The sequence below is a fragment of the Tiliqua scincoides genome, chromosome 10 (assembly GCF_035046505.1).
Source record: "Tiliqua scincoides isolate rTilSci1 chromosome 10, rTilSci1.hap2, whole genome shotgun sequence".
Lineage (NCBI taxonomy): Eukaryota > Metazoa > Chordata > Lepidosauria > Squamata > Scincidae > Tiliqua > Tiliqua scincoides.
In genome coordinates this window covers 21,643,749-21,659,535 of record NC_089830.1, presented here as the reverse complement: position 1 = coordinate 21,659,535, position 15,787 = coordinate 21,643,749, and the positions used below count along the sequence as shown (strand labels likewise).

Sequence of the window (15,787 nt, the reverse complement as noted above, 5' to 3'; positions counted from 1 at the left end):
ACAGCTGTGCAGCCAGGGTGATGCTTGCCCTATGAAGGGAAACAGCTGGGAAAATGGAAGGTTCTATGAGTTTGTCTCATAGAATACCATTGTAAAAAACTCAATTTGAAAAATGGGTGAAGCTCTTCTCCTGACCTGACTGTCAAAAATGGCATCCCTGGACACTGGTGATGACTTCATGGGTCTGAACTTTCAGGTTTACTGAGCTCAGCTTGGAACTGCACAGCCGTAGGGCTGACTGACTTCTGCAAGTTAGCAGCCTGCACTAAAGGGGAATGATGACTGTAAGGAGTTAGGACCTGTGGCATGATATGTTTTGAAATTGGCTCTATGTAATTTTAATAAATCGTGGCTCTATTCTGTTCTATTTATTTATTTTTCACATTTTAATACCGCATTTTCTCCAAGGAGCTCAGGGTGATATATGTGATTCTTGTCCCCCTTTAGTCCTCACAACAATCCTGTGAGGTAGGTGAAACCTAGAGAGACTGGTTCACGGTCACCCAAGAAACTTTGTGACTGAGGGGGATTCGAACATGAATTCTTCCAAGTCCAAAACCAGAACCATTACACCATCTTGACTTAATGCAAAGACTTTGTCTCCTGTGTTTTGCTGTGGGCATGCTTGCAATTTGTCTCTGCTGCTGTTCTGATGTGGATCGCCCCCCCCCCCCAGCAACAAGGATGCCATATCTACAGTGTTCTTTCCAAGGAAACTGACTCCTTGTTGCTATGAAAGGCTTCCCCTGAAATTTCCTGAGACTCAGGAAGTTGCAGAACTCCCACACATCCTCTTCTGCTTTATTTGTCAACGAGGGGAAGCTTGGATGGCCACAAACAGTTTCTACGATAGTTTGCGTGAGCTCCTTCCTGCATCAGTTCAGCAGACTGTCACGTTAGTAGGTGGGAAGCTGGTTGTGAGCAAAACTTGTTGACTAATTAGAATTTGGGGGGGGGGGAGCCACCCTGGTGACTACTTTAGACTGGAGTTACTGCTGTAGATCCAGAGATGGGCCTTGGAGTCCCTTTGAAAAATTCAGTTGACCTCAGAGAGCACATCTTCTTGTCTATTTCAACTCTCTTCATCACACTTAACTTACCAGTTGTGAACAGATTAACTACAGTGGGCCCTTGGTATCCACAAGGGATGAGTTTCAGGAGCCTCCATGGATACCAAATTTTATGGATAATGAAATCTGGGTGGGAGGGCCATGCAGTGCCACAATTGCTTACCTGGGGGCCATGTCCAACCCTCCAAAGGTCACACACACCACCTTCCAGATTCCGCCAAAGCCCCCCAGGCATGACTGGAAGGCATTTCCGGTTTGCTCCAGTGAATCAGAAGTGCCTTGTGCTTGCTTCCAGGATGCCTTCTGAGGTGCAGGGAGACTGCGCATGGCCTCCCCATGCATCTGAACACCTCCCAGACACAAGCGGAAGTCACTTCTGGTTGGGTGCAGGAGATCCTCTGAGGACTTTCAGCCATGGGTTCGGCATTGCAGATATCCAGAGATGGATAAGGAGGGCCCACAGTTATGCACCACATCCATTTTATAGTTCAAAGTGGACAAGAAAAACTCTTGACCAAGGTCAATAAGGTGAGGAGCAAAAAAAAAAAAAATTCTACTTGGCCTTCTAAGGAGATCAAGTAATCTCATATCATTTTTCTGGGTAGGAAGGTGAAGTTCTTCATCCCCAGAAACTGACTGAGTCTCAAGGAAGGGGAGCAGCCTTTATGGTTGCCTGAGTACCCCCCCCCCTTGCACCCCAGGCTAATTGGCAAGCCTAGCTATCCTGCTTTGCCTTGCATATAAGGGATGGGGAAAATCTGCCACCTCTGCAGTAATTTCTTGAGGCATGGGTGAGAAACCTGCCCTGTCCGGGAAGGTGGCCAAAAATCTCCAGAGTATGGAGGTATGGAACACTGCTGGAATTTGGCACCTGCGTGGTTAAACAGCTGAAGAAATGAGGCAAGAGAAGGTTGTGTAACTTGTGGTTAAAATGGGGAAGCGAACAACAGCTAAGCATAGAACAATAACAAATACAAAAACCAGAACTGCATAAAGGAAGCCATTTGGAACTTTTAGATAGCCTCAGTGATGGCTGGGCAGAGGGTAAACAAATGTGTTGCCCCATACAGTGTCCTACTGCTTGTCGAAGGAGTTCATCTCCTGTGCAGACCTGCATCCACAACACGGTTGTGGCCAAAAGTGGCTCAGCCCAGGGCAGGAGGAATTGCTTCCCCTTACCCTGGGTAAAAACGCAGCAGCCCCAATGGATCTACTTGGATCTGCACCACATCAAGAGGTGGCGCAGATCCGAGCAGGTCGGAGCTGTCCTGGGCTACCTGGGACTGGTGTTAGGATCCGACACAAGTGCTGAATCCTGGCCCCCACCTCCGCTCACCCACCACCCACCCAATTTAAGTCCCACTAATTTCAATGGCATGTAAGCCTCTCTACCTTTTTTATTTTTTGGAATACAAGTCTTTGTATGCAGTCTTAAAACTAAAATATGAACCAGCACATTTGGTTGGCAACCTTCAGTCTTGAAAGACTATGGTATAAGCCTACAGCACCTGGTATTCCCAGGCGGTCTCCCATCTAAGTACTAACCAGGCCTGATCCTGCTTAGCTTCCAAGATCAGGCACGTGCAGGGTAACACTTGCTAGTTAGGAACCAATATGCTCAGGGCTATCCCCAGGAATGGCAGGGCACAATCCAAAGCATTTTTATGGGGAGACTGCCCCATGAACATAAGAACATAAGAACAGCCCCACTGGATCAGGCCATAGGCCCATCTAGTCCAGCTTCCCGTATCTCACAGTGGCCCACCAAATGCCCCGGGGAGAACACCAGATAACAAGAGACCTGCAAGGCTTCCTGGGAATTGTAGTTAAGAACATAAGAACAGCCCCACTGGATCAGGCCATAGGCCCATCTAGTCCAGCTTCCCGTATCTCACAGTGGCCCACCAAATGCCCCAGGGAGCACACCTGATAACAAGAGACCTCATCCTTGTGTCCTCCCTTGCATCTGGCCTTCTGACATAGCACATTTCTAAAATCAGGAGGTTGCGCATACACATCATGGCCTGTAACCCGTAATGGATTTTTCCTCCAGAAACTTGTCCAATCCCCTTTTAAAGGCATCCAGGCCAGACGCCATCACCACATCCTGTGGCAAGGAGTTCCACAGACCGACCACACGCTGAGTAAAGAAATATTTTCTTTTGTCTGTTCTAACTCTCCCAACACTCAATTTTAGTGGATGTCCCCTGGTTCTGGTGTTATGTGAGAGTGTAAAGGGCATCTCTCTATCCACTCTGTCCATCCCCTGCATAATTTTGTATGTCTCAATCATGTCCCCCCTCAGGCGTCTCTCTTCTAGGCTGAAGAGGCCCAAACGCCGTAGCCTTTCCTCATAAGGAAGGTGCCCCAGCCCCAGTCCCAGCCCCAGCCTCATAAGGAAGGTGCCCCATGACTCCCCACTCATCAAGCAGCCATGAGGCAGAGGAGATTCTAGGGCTGATTATGCTGTGCGCGAAGTCAGTCCCTGGAAATAGTGGTGGTGTGATGATGTCACCACCAACAGCTTCTAGGAAGCCCATTTCAGGCCATACAAAGGCAGAGGTGGGTAGGAACTCCACTATCCATGCCTCGGCATGCACAATTCTATGCCACAGCATCAGCTATGGAGCTGAGACCCCTTCTAAGCATGGGGACCAATTTGGTTGAATTGGCCGAATCACCCCAAGGTGGACATACGTGTGAAAAAAATGTGGCTGTGTTCTTTATTGGAAGCAAGAAAATTATACTATTGAAGAAACTGGAGAAGGAACCTCCCTGCCAACACTGAAATGACCCACTCAACTTCCCATAGGGAAACCAGGATCAGGATTTTGGTTCACTAGATTCTGCACTTAAAAGCCCTCTAGTGGGGTACAAGCAGAGAGCAAAAATGTGAATAGGGTGCAAAGAGAGGAAGAAGAAGAAAGGGGAACTGGGCCAAAGAGTTGCACAATGGCTTCGGTGGAAAGGAGAGAGGGTGTGGACCCCTAAATATGAGGAAAGAGGACTGGTCAAAGCAGGTATTGGCTCATTCAAAGGTTGAGTCATTGGGCACAGAGATTAGTATTGCCCAAGTGGGCATCCAAATAAAGAGAGCCCATCATCTTATCCAAGCAGAAAGAGATAAAGGGAGAGAGAGGCAAGTCAAGGATGAAGGACCAGTTGGTAGTGGCTTTCTCCCTCGTCTGCCTGCTGGCTCTGGAAGGCACCAGAGCTGCTCCCTTGGTAAGAAGGAAATGCCTTATTCTTTAGTGGGTAGCCTGGAGGCCACAGCCCAAACCTATCTAGTGCTGGCTCAGCAGGGCAACACGGCCAATGCTGTATCCAGCTCTGGGTTTGAGCAGGCCGGAGGTCTCCTTGGGAACATTTGTTTCCTTACCCTATGTAGAGTCCTCCCAGCCTACTCAATGGGGCTACTCAGATCTGCGCCAGCAAAATTGCTGGTGCAAGTCCAAGAAGACCTGCGCTGGGCTTCCAAGTTCAGGAAGGGAAATAGGATATGGAGGAGGCCTCTTCCTTCTCCATCCCTGTCCTCCTTCCAGACCTGAACCTCCCCCTCTCCAAAACACCCCCTTCTGTAACTCCGTTCTGCCCTCCCCAACCCCTGCGCCTGTACTCACCAGCGCTGTTGGCTATCACTGTGGATTCAGGGCTGGTGGGACAGCCTAGGCCTTCCTACTGGAGCTCCTTACTCCAAAGTCACTGCAAAGCACTTTTGCGATGTCTACTAGACTCAGCGGCTACTACGCTATGCTAGGAGGGAACAGGATTGGGCTGCGCTTGTGAGCTAATTCCAATGGACATGAGATCTCTTACAACTCTGAAAGTTGGCAACATTTCAGATCTGAAGTGCTTTTTGGTAGTGTGTGAACCCTTTTGAGACAGAGAATCGTTTATTTCTTTGGCTCTCCAGATTGCTTTGTGAACTTTTTTTTCTTGAAAAGCAGTATATAAATGTTTTTAATAATAATAATTTTATATTGATGTGATGATGATGATGATGATGATGATGATGATGATAAATGTGACTCTTTGAACATTTGTAAGATTTCAATCCAGTAGGGGATGAAAAGTCGGTCATGTTTGCCAAACTGATGCCAAACCAAAAGGTAGGAATGTCTGTTAGGGGGATGTTGCCTCTTCCAACGTCATCTGTAAGATGACGAGCTGAACCTGCTGAAATTCCCTCTTCTATACAATTGTTAAAGGTTCAGATCCCTAAAGTTGAAAGTTTGCTCACCCCTGACATATCAATTAGCTTTTAAAGGGGGACAGCATCTTAGGACAGCTAATACCCACTGCAGGGTCTCTATGATCATAGTACAGTTGTGCTCTCCTAGAACCTATAGCATCTTCTCTAATGTGTAATTGGGACAAATGAGCCGTCATCAAGGTGGAGAGGACAGTGATAAGTCAGGCATCTAGATAATGAAAGGAATAAGGGTGGTTCCAGTGGGTGATATAAAGTGGTCACATAGATATGCCAAGGAGAGCCTGATGAGATGAACTTCAGTGGTTGTGTGATGGAGGGGTGGGTGGGCCGGAACTGAAACTAGCATGATTTGCAGAGAAGTTAAGCACGTTTCAGCAGATTTTGCTTCCTTCTTGCTGGGATTTTCCTGATTTTACTCATCAAATTATCTATAACATGACATTATTATTCAAAAATACCAAGATTAAAAAAAAAATTGGCCAGTAGTGGTGTCACCCCCTGTGTGTGTCACCCCCACACCCACCTAGCGACGTCACTGCTCCCCATGTCTGTGTGGGTTTCTCTGGCCCCTAAAGCTCACATTTATTTCAAAGTTTAATACTAGAAGGGACTTTCTTTAGAAGTTTGGTGATGTTTTTGTGACCAGAAGTAGGCTGTAGGAACTGGGAACTCTTGTTTACATATGTCAGGGGTTGGCAAAACCTTCAACTTCAGGGATCCTGGACCTTCAACAATTGTGTAGGAGAGAGAATTTCAGTAGGTGCAGCTTGCCATCTGTAAGATGACGAGCTGAACCTGCTGAAATTCCCTCTTCTATACAATTGTTAAAGGTTCAGGATCCCTAAAGTTGAAAGTTTGCTCACCCCTGACTTATCAATTAGCTTACAGTAAAATTGATTTTGTTTGAAAGTCATTTCACTTGAAGTTGCAGTTTCCAGGAACCTACCAACCACTTTAAATGGGGACTTGCTGTACATCTCAGACCGTGATCCAGTTATTGCCTTTCATGCTGTCCAACGCAGACTAAACATGAGAGATAGATTCCCCCCCTACTACCAAGAAGTTCACCCATGATTATCTTTCTGCTTCTTTTCAGCCTTCCCACTTATCGGAGGAGATTGGCAGCATGAGCAGAAATGACGTAAGTTATAGAATCCCTCTGTGTTCTGAGTTAGATGGTTAGCTGATCCATGCCATTCCTCTCTCCATGGAGAAAATAAATGAACTCCTCTCAATATCTTAGCCTTAATCAAGTTTCTCAGGGTAAAGAGAAGTTGCCATTGTAAGTAAGAGCACACCTAGTGGCTACAATGTCCTGAGTCTTTAGCAGACGCAAACGTTTTTCCTTTCTCAATTCAGCGCTGCAGAGGATAGAAAAAAAAATTGCGATTTTTGTCTGCTTATTTTTGTAATTTTGTATAGAGATAAAGGTTCTTCCTCTCTTCTCTTTCACTCTGCCCTGCACTCTGGTTCTCTGAATTCCAGTTTCAGTGGGGGGGGGGGGGGGAATGTCCAACATTCATTTCACTATTACAGCATGCATGATCGATGGAGCAGACAGGCATTCAACGGGTGATGCTGTTCTTGACATGGAGATGGTACAACTGCACCTGATGGAATTCTGCACCTGATGAAATAGTGCAATACTGAGAGAAAAGAGATGGATTACTGAGAGGAAGGGCTGCTAGCGTGCCTGTGTGGCGCGCTAGCAAAGATTGCCATGCCTGCCTCCCTATCAGCCAGCAGCAGGGCTTGCTGCCAGCTGATTGGCTGGCTCGCCTGGGGGGGTGGGACAACTACTGCACCTGATGAAATTCTGCCTCCAAGCAGCTGTTAAAGGCACCTGGAACCATGTCAGGGTCAATGCTGGCGCCAAGCTACCCTTGCGTAAGACCTTGCCCTAAGTTATTTTGACTCAAATCCTATATACACTTACCTGGGAGTAAGCCTCATTGACTACAATGGAACTTCTGAGTAGATTTGCATAGGATTGGGCTCTTTGTCTCATTCCAAACTATACCACCACTTCTACCTTATCTATGGTGGTTTTTCAACCAAGTTTTACTAAATGATGATCTTTCTGCTTCCTTTCAGTCATCCATCAACACAGGGGGAATAGGCATTATCAGCTACAGAGGAGTAAGTGTGTAGAATTCTTCTGGGTTTGGAGATAGATCACTAGCTGCTCAAAGATTTTTGACTTTGCATAGTGGATAGGGAGTTAATAGCTTTGCATTTGGGGTATACAGTTTCTAGCTAGAAGTGTGTGTGTGTGTGTGTGTGTGTGTGTGCGCGCGCATGCGCGTGCGTGAGAGAGAGAGATGTATTGATGACGACGACAATGATGACATCATACAACAGGGCTGACACATCCATGAGACAAGATTATATGGAAAAAAACAAGAGATGCTTTTCCTGAATTGGAGGTGATATCAAGAACCTACTGAAATTTGGACTGGAGACGGCTGCTAAATTTCTCTCCCATAACCAAAGTTGTTCATCCCAACTTTCTGTAAGCCTTAACCCTGAGCCATTTTGCTCTTACTGGTTCCTTCCTAGGGTGCTGGTTCTCTGCTTAACTGATCTAGCTTGGTTTTGACCTTCATGTTCTTTTCCAGATGTACATTCCAAACCTCGTCTCCCTGATACTGTCTGAGCATAGGAAATTTCACATTCCATTCATCCCCTAAAATAATTGTCTTTCTTATCTTTTCAGAATATTGGGGTCAATAATGGCAATATTGGAGCACCTGGAAGCTACATCAGATATGATGTAAGTCCCCATTGAATTCCTAATTGTTTTCAAGAAGGGTTAAATATGTAACCTGTTTGATCTCTATTGCTGCCCCCATCCATGTTCTTTCTACATGGCCTTTCCAGACAGACTGCTCAGAACCACTAAAACTGACTAAACATGATATGTTGACTTTTTAAGTCATTTCTCTAAATGATTCTCTTTCTGCTTCTTTCCAGTACCCCAACACTGGAGGAACTAGCAGTAGTGACCAACAAGGGGTAAATATGTAACCTGTTTGATCCATATTTCTGCCCCCAGTCATGTTCTTTCCAGATGGACATCCCAGACAGGCTATTCAGATCCGCTGAAACAGACTAATCATGAGAAATGAATTTTTAAGCTCATGCCCCTAAATGATTCTCTTTCTGAAAGAGAAGAGAAGCCCAGCCCTGGGCTAGCACTGGCAGTGAGCTGGCATGCTCTGCGTAGGATTGGGCCCTAAGTGCCTGGAATTTCTCTCTGATTTGAGCTGGATGACTAGCCGACCAATCTGTACTCCTTGCCATTAAAATAAAAAAGATTAATTTATAGCAAAGCTTTCAGCAGACTCTGCTTTATTGTCCTTGGGACTTTCTGGAGAATGTTTCTGTTTTGAAATCACCACAGTCTATACCACCCAGAAAGCCTAGGATTGTTACAAATTTTCCTGCTTGATGATGTCACTTCCAGTCATGACACCACTTCTGGTGGGTCCTAACAGATTCTCATTCTAAAAAGTGGGTCCTGGTGCTAAATGAGTGAAAACCACTGTTGTAGAGAGAGATGAGCTTTGCAATAGGGGAGGGAGTTACATATATTGCTACATATATTGCTGTACATCAGCCAGGCATTCCAGGTCCTTGAGAAGAATTTGATGTCTAGATAAAACCATTCAGTCAGTAACACCTGTCTGACCTGTTTGAAATCTCATTTCTTCTTTTCAGGCATTTGTCAACACAGGAGGAATGGGTGTTATCAGAACCAGTGGAGTAAGTGCCTGAATTCCTCTGGGTTTTGCTGCTAATCATTTGCTCTCTTGCCCACATAAAGATAATCTCAGTGTCAAACTACAGCAAACCATTCCGCAGACTGGGCTTCCCTCCCGGTGAGACTTCCCAAATCCTTTTCCAGATGACTTTCATTTTGAAGGGAAAATGAAACTTCCACCCCATCCCCAACTTAGATCTCCATTCATGCCAGTCCTGTTGCAATGCTTTCTCCCAACTACATGTAAGGGTTAGGAAGAGAATAGCATTTGGGGCTATGTAATTTTTAATTGGGGGAAGACTTTGAATGTACGTATGTATGACACCCCTTATAAATGGTTTGGTATTAAAACTTAGATAAACAGAGATCATGGATATGCTATAAATATAAGAAATAGTGGTGTGATTTTTTGGGTGATAATGATATAAAAACACATAGCATCGTTTTCTGAACTTCTCATTTTTGTAAAAAAAAAAAAAAATCTATCCCCCCCTCTCCAAAAAAAATCTCACCTCTATTTATAAACACCAGAAACTGGATGATCCATTCATCCACTTAAACAATCTCTTTCTGCTCATTTCCAGAACATAGGGAATAATAATGGCAACATTGGGGGAGTGAATGGCAAAATCATGGATCAGCAAATACTTGGGCAACATACCTGTCACCCCCACGCTACCTTGAAGTGTGGTACCTGGGGAAGTCCACCCTAGTGGGCTCCCTACCAATGCTCCATACTAGACCTGCTTTACCACAGGATGCCAACTTTGTGCAATGGATATGGAGAGAGTAGCTTATAGTGTGGGAAAATATACTTTGTAATGTGTGCGCAAGTGATTATCCATTGGACGAATTTACAACTGGGATATACAATCAGTGGGCTTGTAGTAGTAGACGTAGTCGTTGTAGTCGTTGTAGTAATTGCTAAGTAACTTCAAAATTCAATCACTCAGTGATTGAGCAGGTGATGCTTTTTCTAGATGTGGTAATGGAATAAAGAAGGACAACTGCACCTAATGAAATTCTGCCTGTGGGCAACTATAGGGGGCCATGCAAACCTACCATTCTGTAAGACTTTGCCCTAATGCAGTGGTCCCAAAACTCTGAGAAGTGGTTCCCTCAGGAGCCGTGGAAGCCAGGGGAAACACGGAAAAAAACCCAACACCCTATATAATGAGTAGGATTGTAGCCCTAATGGGGAGTTTTGAGTGTAATCTCCTTTCCTACCTCCTTCCTAGATGGCTAGTTATTTTTTTACGCTGACTTATTTACTGGGGGCACACCACCCATATTTTCTCGGATGTTCACCCTAGTCTTTGATCCAGCTACTGTATCATAGCCACCACACAGGCTCATTACTCAGGAGTTAGATTTTCCCCCTGAGTCATCCACCTAAATGAGACTCTTTCTGCTCTTTTTACAGTTCTACAACAGTGGAGAAATGGGTATTATCAACGCCAATGGAGTAAGTCCAGCATTCCTCTGTGCTCAGTTATGGACTTGCCCTTGAGGCACCCTGGGGCAAAGATCTCCTATGCCTCCCCCCCCCACTTAAACAATCTCTTTCTGCTCATTTCCAGAACATAGGGAAAAATAATGGCAATATTGGGGGACTGAATGGCAAAATCATATACACAGTAAGTGTCCCACACTTGTCTGTCTTTTGAGATTGATCATTTGCTGATCTATCTTGTATTCTTCTGCATAGAAAAATGACCTATGTGGAAAATTGTAGCAAAGTTTTCAGTGGACTGTGTGTGGGACAGGAGTGTTGGATAGGCTTTCTGTGAACCATTGGGATCTTTGTATGTATGTATGACACTCCTTATAAATGGATTGGTCTTAAAACTTAGATATATGGAGATCATGGATATGCTATAAATATAAGAAATAGAGGTGTGATTTTTTGGGTGATAATGATATAAAAACACTTAGCATTGTTTTCTGCACTTCTCATTTTTGTAAAAAAAAAACTATCCCCCCCACCTCCAAAAACAATCTCACCTCTATTTATAAACACCAGAAACTGGATGATCCACTCATCCACTTAGACAATCTCTTTCTACTCTTTTCCAGAACATAGGGAATAATAATGGCAACACTGGGGGAGTGAATGGCAAAATCATATACACATTAAGTGTCCCACACTTGTCTGTCTTTTGAGATTGATCATTTGCTGATCTATCTTGTATTCTTCTGCATAGAAAAATGACCTATGTGGAAAATTGTAGCACCCTATATGGTGCTATATATAGCACCACCTATATGGTGGTATAGCAGTCTATACCACCCAGAAAGCCTAATTCATCAATTTTGAAATATGAAGGAGTTAAGTTGATTTTTCAAGTCATCTACCTAAACCGGGCGGGGGGGGGGAACCTGCAGCATGCCATGTGCCACTTTTACTATACGTGCCACACCAACTTACTTTGGTCCTCTCTGGACCTGCTCAGGTGATTTTGCTGGCCCATGTGATTTGCCGAGCCTCTGTTCGACTATCTTCACCCCAGCCCAGTCCTTGTCACTCCCTCTGAGGGCATTGTGTAAGAAGAAGCGCCATGTGCTTGGGACGGTGGAGCTCTGCAATGGCTGGCATGGCCACGACAGGAGACTTTGCATGTGCCACTTAGGAAGTGTCCGCATGTCGCCAGTGGCATGCAAGCCACAGGTTGGCCACCCTGACCTAAAAGATACTCTTTCTGCTCTTTTTCAGAACCCCAACACTGGAAGAACCAGCGGTGTCATCCCAGGAGTGGTAAGCACCTAGAACTCTCCTATGCTTAGACTACATCATGAGCAGTTCAAGCTTTTTCAACTTGCTTGAAAAACACAGTGTTTCTCAAACTGTGGGTTGGGACCCACTAGGTGGGTCATGAACCAATTTCAGCCAATTTCATTTCACTCTTTTATTTTTGATATATTTGACTAGACTGCCCTGGTAAGTGACTGCATTTGGGGAAATGTTATAGACCTGTATTTTTAACAAGCTACTATGTATATTGTTCTAACAATGATAGTCAAGGGGACTTACTCCTGGGTAAGTGTGGGTAGGATTGCAGCCTAGGATTGTTACAAATTTTCCTGCTTGATGATGTCACTTCCAGTCATGACACCACTTCTGGTGGGTCCTATCAGATTCTCATTCTAAAAAGTGGGTCCTGGTGCTAAATGAGTGAAAACTACTGTTGTAGAGAGAGATGAGCTTTGCAGTAGGGGAGGGAGTTACATATATTGCTACATATATTGCTGTACATCAGCCAGGCATCCCAGGTCCTTGGGAAGAATTTGATGTCTAGATAAAACCATTCAGTCAGTAACACCTGCCTGACCTGTTTGAAATCTCATTTCTTCTTTTCAGGCATTTGTCAACACAGAAGGAATGGGTGTTATCAGCACCAAAGAAGTAAGTGCCTGAATTCCTCTGGGTTTTACTGCTAATCATTTGCTCTCTTTCCCACAAAAAGATAATCTCAGTTTCAAATTACAGCAAACCATTCCACAGACTGGTCTCCCCTCCCGGTGAGATTTCCCAAATCCTTTTCCAGATGACTTTCATTTTGAAGGGAAAATGAAACTTCCACCCCATCCCCAACTTAGATCTCCATTCATGCCAGTCCTGTTGCAATGATTTCTCCCAAATACATGTAAGGGTTAGGAAGAGAACAGCATCGCATTTGGGGCTATGTAATTTTTAATTAGGGGAAAACTTTGAATGTACGTATGTATGACACTCCTTATAATTGGTTTGGTATTAAAACTTAGATATACGGAGATCATGGATATGCTATAAATATAAGAAATAGAGGTGTGTTTTTTTGGGTGATAATGATATAAAAACACATAGCATCGTTTTCTGAACTTCTCATTTTTGTAAAAAAAATATCTCATGGTTCTCATGAATAAACCTTTATTAGGCATAGATAGAGAAATCATAAAAGCAAACATAATTAGTCCTAATCCCGTTTATCAAAAATGGAGTTAAGATACTAAATTACTAATAAAACATTTACAGTTCAACATAAAATATCAACATTTTTGACAAATTACATTAAGAAGGCTTGGAAATCACCAAAAGTAAAAAATTTCTATCCCACCCTCTCCAAAAAAAATCTCACTTCTATTTATAAACACCAGAAACTGGATGATCCATTCATCCACTTAAATAACCTCTTTCTGCTCATTTCCAGAACATAGGGAATAATAATGGAAACATTGGGGGACTGAATGGCAAAATCATATACACAGTAAGTGTCCCACACTTGTCTGTCTTTTGAGATTGATCATTTGCTGATCTATCTTGTATTCTTCTGCATAGAAAAATGACCTATGCGGAAAATTGTAGCAAAGTTTTCAGTGGACTGTGTGTGGGAGAGGAGTGTTGGATAGGCTTTCTGTGCACCATTGGGATCCTTCATTGGGACAGTACCAAAATTCTGAGCTGATGGTGTCTCCTCTTTCCTTCCTTCCTTCTTATTGGCTGTAATCCTCCACACACTTACAAAGTTGCATTGTACGCAGGCATAGGATTGCACAGTTTGAGACATATATACATACATACATACATACATAAGACCTTTATTGACATAGATAAAGGAAATGCACAACAACAAACAATCAACCAGAACAAACAAACAGAGAACAATAAAACAAAACAGTCCTAATCATTCATTACCCCCTCCCCCCATTCACCATAATGCAACAGAAGACCCAGAATTGCGTCCCGCCAGTACCCCAGGAACAAAGTTAGCAACCTTGTTGAGAGAATCCGTTTCCAATATGGAAAGAAGAGGTTGTAACTTAATCAAATCCTCCCAACCCTGCATTTTACTCAGCAGTGGAGCCAGATAGTTCTTACGAAGGATCTCATGAAGTGGGCAGTAAAAAAAATATATGTTGTAGTGTCAGTTTGAGACATTAGATCAGTGATTTTCAACCTTTTTCATCTCCCAGAGCACTGGCAAGGCACTAAAATTGTCAAGGCCCACCATTCATTTTTTGAGATAATTGACAAGGTACACCATTCTGCTGGGCAGGGGGCTCGCATCCCCCAATGGCTCTACTAGTAAATGACCCTCTCCCCAACTCTCGTGGTACACCTGCGGACCATTCATGGCACACCAATGTACCATGGCACAGTGGTTGAAAATTGCTACATTAGATAGTTGATCCATACGCGTAGTTACTTATAGCGTACCAGCAAGAAGACAAATTCCTGCCCTAAGTTTACTACGAAACTCAACACAGGAAGTGCAGAATAAATCTCTCCAATGTATAGCAAATAAGCTGGTGTTTTTGATAGTTATTTGTTTCCTTTCTGGTTAACCAAGATCTTCAAGGTAAACCTGGGGGGAGGGGGCATTAAACAAGAAACAGAAACCATGAGAGAGAGCACAGATTTCAGCCATAATATGCTGATATTCTAATTTTTTAGTAGAAGCTAAATTTTTATGTTTTGCGATTCAACTAGAATTTTCTTGACGGGCAGATGAAATGAATGAGGGAAACCTCACCTGATGGAATGCTGCCTGAGGGCAGATGTTAAGGGATCAGAAGCAATGCTAGGGTCAATTCTATCCAACGTACCCTGATATAAACCCTTGCGCTACAGTTTTGTTTTTTTTTTAATCTCCTTCCAAGCCGCCTTTCTCAAGTGCTAACTATTTACCTATATTGATTTTCCCATCCACTATCTGAAAACAGCCTCTCCAGGCTGTGATCCTGTTGGTGCTGTTCACATCCACTGATACAACTTTAATAGCAGGGAGTCTTTTGCAACTCATCCACTTCGTCTGCTTCTTTCCAGGGCCCCAACAACAAAGGAACTCTTGGTGCTACTGGAGTAAGTGCCCAGAATTTCTTGGTGTTTTGAACATTAGCTGTTCAAACTTGCTGCGTTTCCTGGAGGGGAAAAAAAAAAAAAAATTTCTGTTAAAATTGTAGTAAAGGTTTCAGTAGATTGTGGGCTCAATCCTAACCCACTTTCCAGCACTGACCTAAGGGCAGTGCAGTTCCGAGTTAAGGGAACAAAAATTCCCTGACTTTGAGGAAGCCTCCGTGAGTGCCACCCAACTGCAGGATGCAGCATACGTCCCATTGGCACAGCCATGTCAGTGCTGGAAAATTGGTGAGGATTTGGGCCTGTGTTTCAGACAAGAGTCATCTGATGGACTCAGAAATAATCTGAAATCTTCTGAAGACATGAGGGAGGTTTTGGGTCACAAGTCCAAGTAGCCTGACTCCCCAGGCAATGACCTGCCTGCCCAGGAGGTGATCATGAGCAGCTGTAGTGAGAAGATTGTGAGCAGATATCAGTGGTGCCCCCCCTCTCAGGCAGGTGCAGGTGTCACTGCCCCCACCGCATGACATCCCCCTCACTCTGGGTGCCAAACAGCTGGTGCTGCTGGCAGTGACGGGCCTGGGCCAGCTGGTGCTTGGTACGCAAGTGTGAAGCATGGCACCCGAATGTGGTTTGGCAATAATGTGATGACATCGGTGTGTGATTCTGCCACTGCCAATTGTGGGAGTGGGCACAATTTGTGGCCAATTAGATGCAAGAGCAGGAGGGCCCTTCTGCTGCCAAACTAAGCATGGATCAGCGAATACTCGGGCAACATACATGTCACCCCCACGCTGCCCTGAAGTGTGGCACCCGGGGCAGTCCATCCCAGTGGGTTCCCTACCAATGCCACTAGTTAATGTGCAATACTCAAGGGGCATCTTCGAAGCAGTGGGTTGCACCCT

At 44.3% G+C, this 15,787-nt stretch overlaps 1 protein-coding gene across 1 annotated transcript in view; it reads left to right on the top strand.

Moving 5' to 3' along the window:
* Positions 1 to 4,166: 4,166 nt before the first annotated feature.
* LOC136661547 (uncharacterized transmembrane protein DDB_G0289901-like) overlaps positions 4,167 to 15,787 on the top strand; it is a 33,016-nt gene continuing 21,395 nt past the window's right edge. Inside the window, exons 1-11 of the mRNA XM_066638837.1 lie at positions 4,167 to 4,295; positions 6,380 to 6,424; positions 8,000 to 8,056; positions 8,257 to 8,298; positions 9,004 to 9,048; positions 10,470 to 10,511; positions 10,627 to 10,683; positions 11,760 to 11,801; positions 12,405 to 12,449; positions 13,234 to 13,290; positions 14,850 to 14,885. Of these exons, the coding sequence (XP_066494934.1) occupies positions 4,221 to 4,295; positions 6,380 to 6,424; positions 8,000 to 8,056; positions 8,257 to 8,298; positions 9,004 to 9,048; positions 10,470 to 10,511; positions 10,627 to 10,683; positions 11,760 to 11,801; positions 12,405 to 12,449; positions 13,234 to 13,290; positions 14,850 to 14,885 (543 nt within the window). The 5' untranslated portion in view covers positions 4,167 to 4,220. The remainder of the gene's footprint in view (positions 4,296 to 6,379; positions 6,425 to 7,999; positions 8,057 to 8,256; positions 8,299 to 9,003; positions 9,049 to 10,469; positions 10,512 to 10,626; positions 10,684 to 11,759; positions 11,802 to 12,404; positions 12,450 to 13,233; positions 13,291 to 14,849; positions 14,886 to 15,787) is intronic.